This window comes from Cololabis saira, chromosome 3, assembly GCF_033807715.1.
Source record: "Cololabis saira isolate AMF1-May2022 chromosome 3, fColSai1.1, whole genome shotgun sequence".
NCBI classification, from domain to species: Eukaryota; Metazoa; Chordata; class Actinopteri; order Beloniformes; family Belonidae; genus Cololabis; species Cololabis saira.
Genome location: NC_084589.1, coordinates 46983023 through 47001308, shown reverse-complemented (window position 1 = coordinate 47001308; position 18286 = coordinate 46983023). Strand labels below are relative to the sequence as shown.

Genomic DNA, 18286 nt, shown 5'->3' with positions numbered 1-18286 from the left:
TTTCCAAAGCGTTCTTGTAAAAGGGTCTTTGCTCTTTGATATCCCCTGTCAGGTGGCATGTGTTGACAGCTCTTGACCAGCTCTTTAGGTTGTCCTTTGGTGTACTGCTCCAGAAAGTATAAGCAGTCTATGCTGCTAGCAGACTTTCCTTCCACTCCATGCTCAAATGCTCTGATAAACGTGTTGTACTCAAGAGGGTCTCCATCAAAAGTTGGTATACCTCTTGGAGGTAAGGATAATGAAGACTGTTGCTGCACTAACAGAGCTGTTATATGATTTTGCTGTTGCATGATTGTAAAAAGATCTCCTTGGTCCATGCTAGCTTGCATCAAGCCAGTGCACTGCATAGGTTCTTGTTTAGGATGCGTGGCATGATAAGTTTCCTGAAATCCTTGAAGCATGCTTGGTTTGGGATTCAAAGTGTTAGCCTTTGGTCCAACATGTTGAGAAAAGGTTTCCTTGGGTCGTGCACCCAGTGTTGTGGCAGCTTTGTTGCCATATATAGGTGATTGATTGAGCTGATAGTTTGAGACTTTAGGCTGTGCCTCCATTAGCACTGCGGTGCTGCTGCCTCCTGTTGGTGGATGATGTGATTGATACTTGGAGACTTTAGGCTGTGCCTCCATTAGCACTGCGGTGTTGGTGCCTCCTGTTGGTGGATGATCGAATTGATACTATGTAATATGTGGAACAAATTCCACAGCAGAGGGTCTGAGAGAAGATTTAGATTTTGAACCTTCCAGATATGAGTTCATTCCATCTGAATGTGCTCTGGAGCTCTGGACATCAGAACCTCTGTACTTAAGAACAGTAACCTTTGCAGTCTGAGCAGCAATTTGGCTTTGCAATTCAAGCAGTTCCTTTTTCTGTCTGATTTGCTCCTCCTGCGCCTCCAGCTCATGTTTGTCTTTGAGGGCAGCTGCCTTAGCACAGAGAGCAGCTCTCTCAGCCTCAGCTTTTAAACATGCAGAAGAGGTTGAAGACCTTGACGACCTGTGGCTGGAGCGGCCAGCTGATGTGCATGTTTTACCACCGACATTAGAAATGCTGTCATTTGGACCAATATCATCAGTGACCACATAGCTTTTTGGTACAGCATCATCATTGACCACATTTAGGTTTTGTACACCATCATCATCACCTCCACCATCATCATCACCATCATCATCATCACCCCCCCCGTCGTCATCACCATATTGTTCCTTTTTATCTAGCAACCAGTCTTCCATTTTTTGTACCATTTCTTTATTGCTGTTCATTCTTGCTTGAAACCATTTATCTTGTTTTAACACTTCATCCTCAGGTAGCAATGGTTTCAATGATTCATGCACTTCTTTGGTTTCCACACACAAAGTTAAAAATATTTCACACTTAGTGTGCACCTCCGACACATTTTGCTTCGAAAGCATCAGTTGCTCAACTTCGTTTGCTATTTTGCAGAGTTTCTTTAATCTGGAATTCCTTTCCTTTTGGTATGATATAATTTTTGTTTCCAACGCTTTAACTGAGAGTTTGACAGGTCTTTTACCATGTTCATTTTCCGGTACACTTTGATTGACAGCTGCGCCCACGTTACTCATTTTGCTTTGATTTAGCAGAACTGTCGAAGATTTTATTCAGAATTGTAGCAGGATTAACCTGTATCCTTTTTGTGAGAAGGCCAATCTCTTCCACACAGCCTTTAACAATTCAGATTTTGTCCTACCATGAGTCTTCGGCGTTGGTTTGCACAGGCTGTCACTTGTCTCCGTCTCCAATTGAGTGGAATCAGCTGGGACGCACCTGAGCGCAGAGCTTTCCTTGGGTGTAGCGGATCAAAAAAACTAAATGAAGCTAAGTTTTTCAACAAAATGTTATGGCAATCTATCCACAAAAAAATGCCATATGAGGGATTTTGAAGCCATTTCCAACTCATGCTGGTCTTGAAAGAAGTGGTCCGACAGGGAGCTGCGTTCAACACTTTATTTGCATGTGAAGCCTCAAAAAACACCTACAAAAACCCGGGTGCTGACGAGCCGGTGTATTATCAAAAACAACTAAGCTGCTGCTGATAGCACAACAATACGGACCCACACAAACTCTGTGCACGGTTGAAAAACTGTGTGGCTTCCAGCTCCTAATTCCCCATCTGATCACCTGTGTCTCCCTTACTTAACCTCTGATTGCCAATCACCTCCCATGCCCACAGGTGCGCAAGTGATGTAACGACAACCTCCACCCACACATACACACACACACATAGCAGAACTCTAAATTGGCTACAACACCAGGTATGGAAGACATGTCCGTGAAGAAAGTGATCATAAGCCGCTGGAGGTGATATTAAAAAAAAAAAAAAATAAATAAATAAATAAATCACTCCTCAGCGCCCCAGCCAGTCTACAAAGAATGCTCATGAGACTACAAAAGTACATTCTTGAGGTCAAGAACAAGCCAGGCAAGGAGATGCATATTGCTGATGCTTTAAGCAGAGCATTTCTAAAAGAGCACCATGAGAAACTCCTTGATGAAGAGCTGGAACTCAAGGTTAGTAGTACCACACACATTGAGAAGTGAAATGCTAAGGAAAATCCACGAGTCACATATGAGCATGGTTAAGTGTAAGGAGCGAGCCAGTGATGTACTGTACTGGCCGGGCACGATGAAACAGATAGAAGAAGTCGTGGCTCAGTGTGCTGTATGTAACACACACAAGAACAATAATCCCAGAGAGCCACTTATACCACATCCAGTGCCTGAGAGAGCATGGGCAAAGATAGGTGTGGATTTGTTTCACTTCAAGGATGCAGAGTATTTATTGTGTGTGGATTATTTTTAAAAGTTTTCAGAGATCATCAAACTGAATGGAACCACAAGCAAACGCATCATCATTGGGCTGAAGTCTATATTTGCAAGGCATGGTGTGCAAGATGAGTTGTTCTCCGACAATGGCAGACAGCTGGTGAGCCAAGAGATGGTGGACTTCAGTGCTGAGTGGGGTTTCAAACACACCTCTTCAAGTCCCACTTTCCCGCAGTCAAATGGCCAAGTTGAGAGAGCAGTTCAGACAATAAAAAACATGCTGACAAAAGCACAGGGCAGTGCTGGTGACCCGTACCTAGCACTGCTTGAATACCGGAACACACCACTGAGTGGGGTTGGACTCTCACCTGCTCAGATGCTCATGGGAAGAAGGCTCAAATCAAAGTTACCTGTGACAAAGACATTATTGCAGCCAGCTTTCTATAAAGATGCCAGGAGCCACCTCGTGCATAGACAACAAAGACAGAAACAATACTTTGATCAAGGAACCAGGACACTGTCTGACCTCCAAGTTGGTGAAAATGTGTGGGTTAGACAAGGCAACAAGTGGGAACCAGCCACTGTGGTAGAGAAACACATTCAGCCCAGATCATACATTATCAAAACCACAAGAGGAGAAATGTACAGGAGAAATCGCAGACACCTGCTCAAAACTAGAGATGCACCGATTGATCGGCCACTGATCGGTTTTGATCGGAGATCGGAAAATAGTTCAGAGCGGGTCAATCTGATGACGTTTACAACAACTACACCGCCCGCTCGGGCATTCCTGCATCTCAGACCGAGCGGTCCTGAGGGGGCGTGGCCGGCCTCGCCGGTATAGCAGTTTTACAATGTCCGAAAAGGACAACAAATTTGGTTGTCCATTAAGGATTCTGATAAAACATCAATTTGTAGTGTCCCAGTCAAAAATGAAGTTGTTTACTTGGGTATTACAATAACTAAGGACCAACAAAAAATAACTTCACTGAATTTCAATCCTATTATCCAAAGAACTCAAAAAAGTTAAACCAGTGTCTATTACGGGATCTCTCTCTTAGAGGTAGAGTTCTACTCACCAAGGAGGAAGGAATATCACGTTAACATATGCATCTCTGTCTCTGTTCATGGACAACAAACGTATTACTCAGAATGACAGGCTGATTCTCAACTTCTTGTGGAAAAATAGAACTCATTATCTGAAAAAAATCTTTTCTAATGAATGACTATGAAAATGGTGGACTACATTTTCTAAATTTTTTCACCCTAAATAACACATTTAAGATACAATTGGTTGAAACAATTCTTCAAAAATCCTAACTCTATCTGGAATGTCATATCCTTCCATATTCTGTCAAAACTGGGTGGATTAAACTTTTTTTTTACCTGTAACTACAATATTGATAAAATCCCGATAAAAATGTCTTCCTTTCACCATCAGGCCTTCCTGTCATGGTCTCATATTTTCAAACACAACTTTTCACCCCACAAATACCTCATATGGAACAACAAAGACATATTGTTTAAACATAAATCCCTATTTATTGAGTACTGGTTTAATAACAACATTGTATATGTAGCTCAGTTGTTTAACAGGGACGGTCTTCTCTACTCCTATAATGAGTTTCTAGCAGAATACAATATTCCTGTGTCATCTGGCGACTTTGCAAAAGTATTTGGAGCAATCCCTTCTGGTGTTTGCATGTTTTTTAGATCTCAACCAAGAGTGGAAACCCAACAATTATCCCTGTTATCATTGACTGATACTCCAATTGGCAAAATCTGTTTGTCCTGTAACCGTGGTAAGAACAATAAGTTGATTAGATTCTTGTTTAGACAGGATGTCACCACAGTTCCTTATGTGGTCTCACACTGGAATAGGTACATGAATCATATTGGCTGGAAAAAGGTCTGGCTCTTACCCAACCGATACCTGTTGACCAACAAAGTTAGAGAAATATTGTTTAAAATAATTCATAGATTTTATCCTTCTAATGATCATATTGTTAAAAGGTTTAAAATAGACATTGATGTGAAATGTGCTTTCTGTTCTGTAAATATTGAAACAATTACTCATTTATTTTGACTCTGCCCCATTGTCCAAAACCTCTGGATTGATATATGTAATTTTATTGTTAACAATATTGAAGAAGAATTTAAGTTGTTTTGGAGGGATGTGTTGTTTGGACTCTATGACTTTGACAGGATTAAGGCAAAACCCAATGAAACATTCATTATTAACCTCGTCATACTGTTGGCAAAATTTCACATTCACAAATGTAAATTTACACATAGAAAACCCTCTTTTGTTGCTTATTACAATGAGCTCAAACATCGACTCCATTCAATTTTCTCTTCATCAAAAGGCGATCAAAACTATTAATATCTGTGTTCATTTTAATGTTTTCTTGTAAACTCTTATCCCCCCTGGCATGAAATGTGATTTCTATGTTCTGTTGAAGATATATAATTTGTAAACTTCATGTTTTTGTGAAATAAAGTTTTTGAAAAAAAAATGAATAAATAAAAAAAAGTAACAATCTAACTACAAGTCCTGCATATGAACTCCTACATGAACATCCTCCAACGATCGTTTTTTTTGCCAGTGTCATCTCACATCTTACACGGAGCCACTGTGATCTGCATCTTTTCTACTAAATAAACGATTAAGTCTAAAGAAATGTATGGATCTGGTTAAGAAATGTATGGATCTGGTTAAATACAAAACAGCGCAAATAATGTGCGTCTAGCTCATTCTGAGCTAGACGTGGGACAAGACACAGCTCCTCGACGCAGCTGGTGAGCTTGGCCTCGAAGGAGTGATAAGCTCAAACATAACAATAGCGGGCTACTGAGCCGCTATGCGAAAAGCTATACGAAAAGTATCAAATAGCGACAGAATCGGATAATCCAAGGAAAATGCCACCAAAAAAGGGGAACCAGTTCAATCCACAGGACCTGACCCAAATGGGTGAGACCCTGGAGGGAGTAAAGCTTCAGCTGGAAGGCTTGGAGGTTCAGTTGGAATGCTTGAAGGAGATAAAGAGCCAACTACAAGGGATGCAAGGCCTGATGAAAGAGATTCAACACCTCAAAAAGGAAAATGAGAAAAAAGATGGGCTGATAATAGCTCTAAACAACAAAATGGAGGAGCTTGATCAACAAAACAAGCTAAATGATGTGATCATTACGGGTATTGAGATCAAGCCCAGGAGCTATGCAGCAGCGACGAGAGGACAGGAGGAGATGAAGGAGGAAGACATCCAATCTGTGGAAAAGCAGGTACAGGATTTCCTAACCTCCAAAAACATTAAGATCGATCTTGAACATGTGGATACATGTCAACTGCTGCCCAAGAAAAAAAAGGTGGGAGAACGTGAAGACAGGGCTGTTCTGCTGAAATTCACTAACAGAAAACACAAAATAGCGCTGCTAAAACAAGGCAGTAAGCTGAAAAATACCAGTGTGTTTATAAACGAGAATCTCAGCAAGAAAAACGCCACCATCGCCTGGAAAGCTCGTCAACTGAAGAAGGCTGGAAAAATACAAAATACCTGGACGGCAAACTGCAGAGTCTACATCAAACAAAATGGGCCAGAAAATACCAGACCGGTGCTGATCAGGGAGGTAGAGGAGTTGGAGAAACTTACCGGCTAATATGTCAAAGCTCACCATGAAACCTCTACAAAAAGAATGGATTACCTACTCACAAAAAACAAAGATGAATAAACTTAAAGGCAGGATTGCCAATTATGAAAAAAGGAACCTATCTTTAAAACAACACCTTGGATCAGAAGACTCGAATGAAGAAATTGACCCGGATATACACTACTACTACAGCAGAGCACTAAATTGTGGATATTATACAAGGGAGCAGTTCAATAAGGACATTGTGATGGATCAGAGGCTGTCAATCATTCATTTCAACAGCAGGAGTTTATATGCAAATTTTGATCACATATTGGAATACTTGGAAGGATTTTCTACATCCTTTGATATCATTGCGGTGTCAGAAACCTGGATTAATGAAGAAAAGGGAATGAACTTCATCTTAAGTGGGTATGAATTTGTGTGTAAAAATAGAAAAAAAAAGACTGGTGGAGGAGTTTCTCTTTTTATTAAAGAGAGCATTAATTTTGTCATATTGGAAAATGTGCCAAAAGCTATTGACAATGTAATGGAATGCATAACTGTAGAATTATCTATGTGTAAAGGGAGAAATACTGTAATATCCTGTCTGTATAGAGCCCCGGATTCAAAGTTAGAATTATTCAGTGATAGTGTGACAGAACTACTCTCTCTGACAAAGCATAAAAATGTTTTCATTTGTGGAGACTTTAATATCGTTATCCTAAACCCAAACAACAACGCTGGGACAGATGACTTTCTAAATAGTATGTATGCGGCAGGTATGCATCCCTTAATTACAATGGCCAGCAGAATTACCAAACATAGTGCCACACTAATTGACAATATATTTACAAATGTCTTAGAAGCAGATCCAGTGAGTGGACTATTGATATGCGATATCTCTGATCATCTACCAGTCTTTGCAATGTGTGAGTGGAATCATATTGTAAAGAGCGAGACGAAAAAAAGAAAGTTAGTTAGGATAAGAAATGAAAAGAATATGAACGCATTGGAGAGTCAGCTGTTGACACAGACATGGAGACATGTGCTCTCTGAAACAGAAACAAACAAAGCGTATGATGAATTCCTGAAGACTCTCACAGGACTGTACCATAAACATTGCTCTGCAAGGGAGATAACAGACAAAACAAAAAAGAAAGCCACACCGTGGCTTACGAAATCACTTGTAAATGCATGTAGGAAAAAAAACCTTTTATATAAACAATTTCTCAGAGACAGAACAGAAATAGCTGAATCCAAATATAAAAAATATAGAAATAAGATAAATAGTGCACTAAGAAAGCAAAAAAAGGATTACTATGAAAAACTACTATCAGATAACAAGAATCATAACAAGAAACTCTGGAGTATAGTGAATTCAATATCAGGTCGGAAACCAAAGGTCACACTCCCAGACCACCTTATTATAGATAATGAGACGGTGTCTGAGGGGAAGCTGATTGTGGATCAATTCAATAAATTCTTTGTAAATGTTGGCCCACAGCTGGCCAAGGACATCCCTGAATCACCATTGCGCTGGGACCATTTTGACTCTGATAAGAATACAATCACTAAAAATTCATGTCTGTTACTTGAACCAGTCACTGAAGCAGAAGTTGTAAATGCCCTCACACAGTGCAAATCTAAATCTTCAGTAGATGTAGACGAAATTGACATGAGACTGTTGAAGGCGGTACAAAAAGGAATTATAACACCACTCACGCACATATGTAACTTATCCTTCAAAACCGGTGTATTTCCAGACAAGATGAAAATAGCAAAGGTATTACCATTGTATAAAAGTGGTGATATAAATATGACTACAAACTATCGCCCGGTCTCCTTATTGCCGCAGTGTTCAAAGATTTTAGAAAAACTCTATAATAGCAGATTGGAAAAGTTCATGACTGAACACAACATCCTGTGTGATAGCCAATACGGATTCAGAAAGCAACATTCGACAGCACTTGCCCTCACAGAGTCCTTAGAACTGATTAAAGATGCGCTTGACCACAAATTATATATAGTAGGCATCTTTATTGACCTCAAAAAAGCTTTTGACACTATAAATCACGATATTTTGATTGAAAAATTATATGATTACGGTATCAGAGATACAGCTTTAAGATGGATCAAAAGCTATCTATCTGGTAGAGTCCAATATGTCCAGATGGGAACAAATACGTCTACATGCCTGGATGTCGTCTGTGGGGTCCCACAGGGGTCAGTCTTAGGCCCTAAGCTATTTACTCTATATATCAATGACATAATCAAAACATCTGATGTATTAAAACTTATTTTATTTGCTGATGATACAAATATTTTCTGCTCAGGAAACGACTTGAATATACTGGAAAAAGCGATTAACAGAGAAATGACAAAACTAAATACATGGTTTAATATAAATAAATTATCACTAAATCTGGCAAAGACCAAATTCATGTTATTTGGGAGAAATAATGTAAAGAAAAGCATAAACTTGCAAGTTAATGGATACAATATAGAAAGAGTGAGGGAACATAAGGTTCTGGGTATATTAGTGGATGACCTCTTGACATGGCGACCACATGTAAAAATAATTCAAAATAAGATGGCAAGGAGTGTGTCTATTCTGTGGAAATTGCAGAGATCTCTCAATTTAAACTCGCTTAAGACCATATATTCGGCACTAATAGTCCCACATATGAGGTACTGTGTAGAAAATTGGGGTTTCACTTACAAGGGAATTACAGAACCAATATTTAAATTGCAAAAAAAAGCGCTTCGCATCATTCATTCTGTCCCAGCCAGGGCACATACGAACGAACTGTTCATAAAGACGAAATATCTAAAACTGAGAGAGATACTTCATTTTCAGATGCTACAAACAATTTACAAAGCAACACAGGCGGCATTACCAGTAAATGTTCAGAAATTGTTCACTCTTAGTCAAGGTCCTCACAGCATGCGCAGCTTGCTGCAGTTTCAACAGAAAAAGATAAGGACAACGATGGGAAGCCATAGTTTGTCAGTAGCTGGTGTGAAAATGTGGAATAGCCTAAACAATGAATTAAAGTTAGCAAGAAATGTAACTGTTTTCAAACATGGGTTAAAGAAACTGTTATTGAAGGATTATCAAACCTAGGTACAGGAAGGCAATGTCTGGCTATGTGTACAAAACAATGGAAATGTGGGAAATTCAGCACTGGAACACCTGGCATGGAAACAAAACATGGAAACAAAACAAAGTCACTATAAAATGTGTGTGTGTGACATTGAGCTCTATGTATGGTCGGAGGTGTCCAAAGCTCGGGAAGAGATGAAGTCAGTACGAGCGGAGGGGGCAAAGGCGGCTAGAGAGCCAGAGGACGGCGACTAATCAAAATCTGCATTGACACACGCACCTCCATTGCAAAGTGGATTGCATGCAAAAAGAGGCTTGGACATAAAAATAACTGAACAGTGGACACAGTAGTAAATCACAGGAACGGTGATCAGGATGAGTGGACTGGACACGTGTACAAACATACATGCTATCTGGACTGTGAAGGATGAAATTAGACAAATTGCTATGTGGTAAACTATGTATCTTACTGAATTCTGTTGTTGATGTGATCATGAATCTTACATAGAACGGGGCGGGACTTTGATAAGCGTCAGCTTCTCCCGTACCCTTTTCGTCATGTGCTGAGTATGCAATGTATAATGTTCTGGAGATGAAATGTGTCTATATAAACATGCCGAAATAAACGAAATAATAATAATGTTCAAAGCAAGGAATAATCTACTATCAAAAAATATCAGAGGAATGTTCACTGAGAGAGAAAGGGGCTATAATCTAAGGGGAGAACTACATTTTAGAAAACATAAAGTAGGAACAACAATGTGCAGCATGTGCATATGGAACTGTGGAGACTCTGTGGAACAGTTTGGAGCTGGAAATGAAAAGTACTAACATAAATCTGTTTAAAAAAGATACAAAAAAGGATTTATAAACAGGTATATGGATGAGGAAATGGGGTAACGAGTGTGAGAAACAAATAAAATGGGGAAAAATGGTATATTATACTTGCTTAAGATATGTTTAGATATTTACGTGGATATTTATGTAGTATATATTATATGTTGAGAGGGATAGTTATAATTATGTAATATATGTTATATATTTATTAGGTATGTAGCATATATATATATATATATATATATATATATATATATATATATATATATATATATATATATATATATATAGGGATATTTATGTAGTTATATAGTGTATATTTATATAGATTTATAAAATATTTGTATTTTCTATATATTGATATAATATTAATGTAATATTTATATTTTCTATATACTTATATGTATAATTATGTGGTAATAGGCATGTTTTACATAGTATTTATATAGACTATATTTATATGGATATTGTGTAGATATAATAATAGCAATAATGTAAATTCATAGAGTTATAAAGGGGTAGGAACTAGGAAAAAGTGTAGACTTCTTCCTACTCCTTTTTTCCAACATATGTGAATATGAAGATGTTACTGTTTATTTTTTATATACATGTTCGAAATAAAAATTAATTAACTAATTCATTAATAATTCATACATAAAGTGTGAAATCTCAGTCTGGTCCAGAGTCTGAATGGAGCATGAAAGGCAGCACCAAGTAAACAGAACAACAAGTTAGTTCGGGATGTTTCCGAATCCCACATCAGCAGCTGCTTGAGCTGGGGAGTTTCCCATTTAGTTGGTTTGCTTCATCACCACGGCTTTTAACTGGAAACAAAGGGATCTTGTAGGAGTCATACTCATGTGTTCATTCATTCAACTTTCCAGGGTTACGTACCGACTCTGTGGAGTCTGATTTCAGGTTTCCAGGCGAGGTCCAACAGTCTGCGCTGACGGTCGAGCTCTTCTTCATACTCCAAGATGCTTTTTTCAAACACTGACAATATTTCTACAGCAGCTGCTGTTAGTCGCTGACCGATAAACTCTCTCAGATGATTCACCTTAGACATTGTTGAAGAGGAAAAAGAAAGGAAACAACAGAACCGTCCTCTCTTCTTCTTCTTCTTCTTCTTTGGGGTTTAACGGCAGCTTGCATCCAGTTAGTTGCATTGCTGCCATCTTCTGGATCTTTCAGGAACTCATATTCTCCTCATCAGACCAGTATTATTTAAAAATTTAAACAAACTCCGCCTCCCTCTTCCACTTGATCCCCCTTCCAAAATACTTCTAACTGTAACTTCTTTCACACCCACTTCTTGCAGCTCCGCCACTAGCTCAGCTCTTTCCCTGTGGTATCTCCTGCAGCAAATAAGCACATGTTGTACTGTCTCAGGTGCTTGACACTCGGAGCATAGTCCATTTTGATGTTTTCCCATGACGTGCAGCGTGCTATTAAGAGCAGTATGCCCAATCCTTAACCTGGAGAAAATGACCTCTTCCTTTCTCCTCCCTCTTCCTCCGGTGTTCACTGAATCTGTCACTTTCCCCATTACTGAAAACAAATGCCTTCCTTTATTTCCTTCCTCCCACTCCTTCTGCCACTCCACGATGATTTACCGTCCTCTCCTTCTTCTTCTCTAGGTTTAATGGCGGATCACAACCAACGTTATTAGGTTCTACCGCCACCTGCTGTACCGGAGTGTGTAACATCAGGATCATTATTACACCAGGTTACAGTCTAACTTAAAGGGGGGAAAAAAAGAAGGAAATACCTAAATAAAATAAGATAATCACATTTAAATCTTATTATCGATCCCTGCATCTTTAAGAAAGACAAGGATTTCCTTATAACAATCCCTCATCACCTCACTCCTCCCTAATAACCTACTAAACTCCATTCCCGTCCCAGCTCGTACATCCTGTCTCTTAAAGCGTTCCTTTCTACCTCATACTTGCCACATTTAAGAATCACATGCTCTACATTCTCTTTGACATCACACTCATCACATTTATCAGACACGGACTTTGACATTAAATACAGAGTTGATTTTAAACTAGTATGACCTAATCTTAATCTAGAAATGATGACTTCCTCTCTCCTACACTTTCCTTTGAAAACCTTCACGTTAATTGACTTGTGTATGTTATAAAAATGTCTCCCTTTTACACCGTTGTCCCACACCTTCTGCCATGAATCCCTCACTGCCTTTCTAATTCATGATTTTGCTTCACCTTTACCAAAAGGAATTTCCATAATTACCTCACTACTCAATTTCAATGCTCTTTTAGCAATATTGTCTGCTTTCTCATTGCCATCAACACCCATGTGGGCAGGAACCCAACAAAACTGCACAGTAATTCCAGTTCTGCATAACCTCCACAATACCATTAATATTTCCAACACTAGATCTTCTCTTATTGTTTTATTTGAAGTCAAACTCTGAAGGGCTGCAGTGGAGTCTGAACAAATGACATAGTTCCTTCTCGCAGTTACAGTAAGTATTTCATTTACCAACGAAAGTAATTAGAACAAAATGCATACAACATTCTTTTCATCACTGGTTTACTACGACTTCTGTCATTTAGCAGACGCTTTTATCCAAAGTGATTTACATCTGAGAAAACAACACAAGCAAGAAGGTTTAGAAAGAGTTTTATTTTTTCCGACACAACGAGAGCTGACACAATTTATATGATAAACTTCTGATTGTTAATATCAATAAATAAAAGAAAAATATTTTTTAATTCATGTGTTCTTTATTTGTTATAAAACATTTATGTTGTTAAGAAACTTTTTATTGCAATGGGCTTCAAAATAATACACATGGTAAGTCTTTGAGACAAAACATTTAAATATCAAACTATCAAACTATTAAACTGATTTTGGTGTGAAATATATAGATATACAAGACTCATTTAAAGCTGCAGTTTCCAACATTTAACCACTAGAACATATTGCATTTAAGTTTAAGAAGCTTGGTAGCCTTTTTTTAGTTGGTTAACGATGCATAGTGTTTGTACATGTTAATCTCTGTTGGAGATGTTTACTTCAGATTTTTTGCCAGTGTTGCACAGTGTTAATGTTTGTCACATTATTATTAACCTCCATTGTATAGAGGACTTGTTTACATCATTAGGCTTCTAGGATTCGCCTGAATTTTTTTTCATTTGAATAAGTGAGGACTTTGCATTTCAGATGGAACTTCTAAGCCTCCTATAATTCGTGATTGTTTTGTTTTGCTGATATAATGCACAGATGTGTCATTAATAAAGGAGCTTATGGTTAATATTTTGGTTGCTTATAGATTGTTCAATCTTGGGTTTATGTTGAGCTTTTATAACTCACCACCAGGGGGCACTGCTGCTCTTTCTACATATGGAGAGTGTAATATTCCAGAATTATAAACAATATAATAATTCATCTAAAATGAAAACGTAATTACACTTTTCATGATTATTTCTGACTAAATATGAGTTGAGGTAAAAAGACATTTACTTCTAAACTGATGTCTGATATAAAAGGTTTAAATCCAAAGTGTGTCCTCTTCCTGGAATCTGATCCCGATGATCCTCCCTCTTCTTCCTGCTCTCCAACCTGCAGATCTGCAGCTTCAACACGGATCTCAACATCAGCTTTAGAAGAAATCATGTGGCAGACCAGTTGTACATTTAGATAACTTTATTTTATACATGTGATTAAATAATATTGTTAATTTCATATTATGTAAATAATGTGAAAAACGTACATAAATATGTTGTAACTTTAGCTTGTATAGTTACAATAACAGCATGGATCATTTGAATTGCATTGTTTTGACTTAGTTTGTCCCATGAATTACACGATAATCTGATGTACGTGCAGCTCAGATTTTAAAATACATAAAGCCTTTTACAGTTTTCAGCAAACTATGTATAACATCGCAATATATAACCTCTGAACGGAGTACATGGAGAGAGTTTAATAACATGGAGCTGCAGATTAACTTTACAAAGAGAATGTGAGTGAAGAAGAAACAGACGGGAAAAAGGACGTGTGAGAGAGGCTTTGTAGATGAACGAAATAAACTGTCACGTTTAAAGAAACTTCAGCAAATACTAACAGCTCTTTATTTACACCGTGGACACGGAAAGTTACCAACAGCAACAAATAACGATTTTAAGAAGGAACAGGGATTCAAACAAACACAATGCAGAACTTTAAAAAAAAGTACACGACCACATCGTTCCCTCTGCGTCAAGTTGACGGAGAAGCATAAATCCGGGTTGAACCTGCAACCCTTGTGGGGAGGGGATTAGGCTCATCAGCCACAGGAGGTGGTGGTTGGACTTCTGCGGGTTCTTCTTCTGTGGGTCAGACAGGAGTGGACAGCTGCCCCCGGAGGACGACAACATGAGCTTCATTTGTCACGAGTCACCAGACTTCTCCTCCGGGTGAATTTTCATGTGACTCAGCAAACCAATTCTGCGGCTAAAACCTTTGTTGCACGTCTTGCACAAATACCGCTTCTTGCCCGTATGCGTGTCTATGTGGCGTTTAAGATCCGATAAATTAGTAAAGGTTTTTCCACAAGTGTTGCACAGGTACGGCCTTTCACCGGTGTGGATCCTCGAGTGAACCACCAGGGTGGAACGTAGTCTGTAACTTTTTCCACATGTTTTGCAGATGTAGGGCTTCTCGCCCCTGTGGATCATTGTATGGTCCTTGAGCGTTGCTGAGTTTCTAAACGACTTTCCGCAGGTGTTGCACAGGTACGGCTTCTCGCCCGTGTGGATCATTTTATGGTTCTTGAGCGTTGATGATTGTCTAAACGATTTTCCGCAGGTGTTGCACAGGTACGGCCTTTCACCAGTGTGGATCTTCATGTGATCCACTAAAATATTACGTTTACTGAACTCTTTCCTGCAAGTGCTGCAAGAAAACGCCTTCTTCCCCGTGTGGGTCCTGGTCAGCTTTGATTTACAGTTGCTGTCTGACGGGACAGCAGCATCTTCGTGGTCACCGTGTCGTCTCATTGGCTCCAGATCTGCAGTTTTACTGGAGTCTGAGCGTAAACTTTCAGTCCCTTCCTCATCTTTGTTTTGAGCTTCAGGAGAAGTGTGCAACAGCAGCTGGACACAGTTTGGTCCTGGTTCACCATTTTCAACTTTCACATCAGCAACATTGACCAATGAGACATCCACCTCTACGTCCTCGTGCTTCATCTCCTGACCGCTGGAGTCTTCCTCCAGTTCTGGAGTCTGTGGATGCCCTGGTTCCTCCTGGTCCGGGCTGCAGCTCCTCTCCAGGTTATCCAGGTGCTGGTCACTGAAAACCCCGTCCTCCTCCACCTTACAAACATTTTCTTGTGGGAGTTCTGGAATTACAAAAAGGGACAAAACGATTGGATTTTAACAAGTCAAAAGTGCTTCCCAGTGTTGATTGTTTGGTTGTATTTGTGAGGTTTAAAGTTTGTCCTGAACCTTCGGTCTTCCCCTTCATCTATGTAGTTACTTGAAAACAAGTGCATTACTCTGTGTGACCATTAGGCGGCACTGTGACTGTACTCTTGTGTTACTGCGTTGGTATCGAGACAGTTGAAGAATAAAGTTGTTGTTCTAGAAATGGCTTCTTCCGCGTCATATATAACGATCTAACTGGAAGGGTTGGGCAAGATGGCGGAGTGAATAGTCACAACTTATCGAGCTCTCGGCACCAAACCTGTTTTGAAGCACATTTTAACTGTCAATCTGTGAAAACACAGCTGGCATAGTACCTTTGAGAAAGTTAACACATACTTCTTTCAGAAGACCGAACGAATACATCTAAAATGTCCAAAAAGACCGGACTAAAACGATCCAATTGTAACGGACCCGACAACGAGGCTAACACTAGCTTCCCAGCTAGCGGCCACGGTTACAGCAGCGGGATGGACTGAAACCGGCAAACAAACTTCGACGGTGAATTCCCACCCCTGCCTGTAACACCAAGTAAGCCTCCACTTCCAAAGAAACCATCTTTATTTCAAGCGAATAAAGAAATCGGGTTTGGCTCAGATGATGCGGTCTGCTCCTTGGCTGATCTTATTAATGGCAGGAGGGATACCCTCAAAGAAATGATGGAATGTCATTTCATCAATGAATGTGGTTTCACTGCTATTTCAACATTTAGAGTCATCACGAGAAAAATAACACCAGAAAAATAACTTATTTGACAATTTTCACCTTTTCAAGTAAATTTTCACTTGAAATAAGTAGGAAAAATCTGCCAATGGGACAAGATTTATCTTCTCATTACAAGCTATAAAATCTTGTTCCACATGCAGATTTTTCTACTTATTTTAAGTGAAAATCTACTTGAAACAGGTGAAAAATGTTTTTTTCCAGTGATGAGTCTTGTTTTAAGTGTAATGAGATTTTTTTTGCAGTGATCCATGTTACTTATCCTGTGAAGGACAGAGTCATATTGATAAGTTCAGAAAACTGTTTTTTATTGTTGTGTTTTGATGTATTTGATGTAAGCCCAGTGGATATTTAAAGCTTACAGAAGGCTGCATTTAACTGCTGCTATGTCATTCCTGCAGTATTTCTGCAGGTGTTTTGGTCAGTGATATTATTTGTAATATATTATATTATTTGTAATCAGCACAAATTATCTGTCCCCATATGATAAAATCCTCCATCCCCTCTGATTTTTTTTTTTTACAACTCGATTACTGGAGATATATACATATACATATATATACATATACATATATATATATATATATATATATATATATATATATATATATATATATATATATATATATATATATATATATATATAAAAGTGGCGGATGGTGACTGAAAAAATTGGGGAGGACGGCAGGAAAACCAACCCACGGCGTCATGTTATTTTATATTAGTTGATTACTTATCCCTATTTTCTTATATCCAACGAAAATTAAGCAGTAAAAGAATGGCTTACAAGATTTCTTAACAACATAATTTTATTCAATCCTGTTGTTTCAACACTTGCCCCCGTCGTGATTTCGGCCAATCACAGATTAGCATGAAAAAAAAAATTAATGCATTGAGTGAATGGAAGGAGAACCCTCCCCCGGAGGACAGAAGCCCCCCAGCCTCCCTTAGACCCCCCTTCTCCTCACACAGACTGCTCTTTCTCCTCTTGCCTGCTGTGGCCTGCAGGTGTCACTGTTGAACCATTTTTAAATGGATTTTCTTCCAAAGACGAGAGAAAAAAATATTTCATAAATGATACTGAGATTTGGTAATGGTTTATTTCAACCAGTTACTGTTTTTTTTTATGAGAGAGAGAGAGAAAGAGAGAGAGAGAGAGAGAGAGAGAGAGAGAGAGAGAGAGAGACAGAGACAGAGACAGAGACAGAGAGAGAGAGAGGAGGAGAGAGAGAGAGAGAGAGAGAGAGAGAGAGAGACAGAGACAGAGACAGAGACAGAGACAGAGACAGAGAGAGAGAGAGAGACAGAGACAGAGACAGAGACAGAGACAGAGACAGAGAGAGAGAGAGAGAGAGAGAGAGACAGAGACAGAGACAGAGACAGAGACAGAGAGAGAGAGAGAGAGAGAGAGAGAGAGAGAGACAGAGACAGAGAGAGAGAGAGAGAGAGAGAGACAGAGACAGAGACAGAGACAGAGACAGAGAGAGACAGAGAGAGAGAGAGAGAGAGAGAGAGAGAGACAGAGACAGAGACAGAGACAGAGAGAGAGAGAGAGAGAGAGAGAGAGAGAGAGAGAGAGAGAGAGAGAGAGACAGAGACAGAGACAGAGACAGAGAGAGAGACAGAGACAGAGACAGAGACAGAGACAGAGACAGAGACAGAGACAGAGAGAGAGAGAGAGAGAGAGAGAGAGAGAGACAGAGACAGAGACAGAGACAGAGACAGAGACAGAGACAGAGAGAGAGAGAGAGAGAGAGAGAGAGAGAGAGAGAGAGACAGA

At 39.2% G+C, this 18286-nt stretch overlaps 1 protein-coding gene across 1 annotated transcript; it reads right to left on the bottom strand.

The window, feature by feature from the left end:
• Positions 1-14481: 14481 nt before the first annotated feature.
• On the bottom strand, positions 14482-15495 carry LOC133440451 (zinc finger protein 382-like). The gene has a single exon (XM_061717710.1). It carries the CDS (start codon positions 15358-15360, stop codon positions 14752-14754), a length of 609 nt encoding a protein of 202 aa, XP_061573694.1. The 5' UTR covers positions 15361-15495; the 3' UTR covers positions 14482-14751.
• Between the last annotated feature and the right edge of the window lie 2791 nt (positions 15496-18286).

Coding starts and splice junctions, on each gene's coding strand:
- LOC133440451 (XM_061717710.1), bottom strand. CDS start 15,360: ATGAGACGACACGGTGACCACGAAGATGCTGCTGTCCCGTCAGACAGC.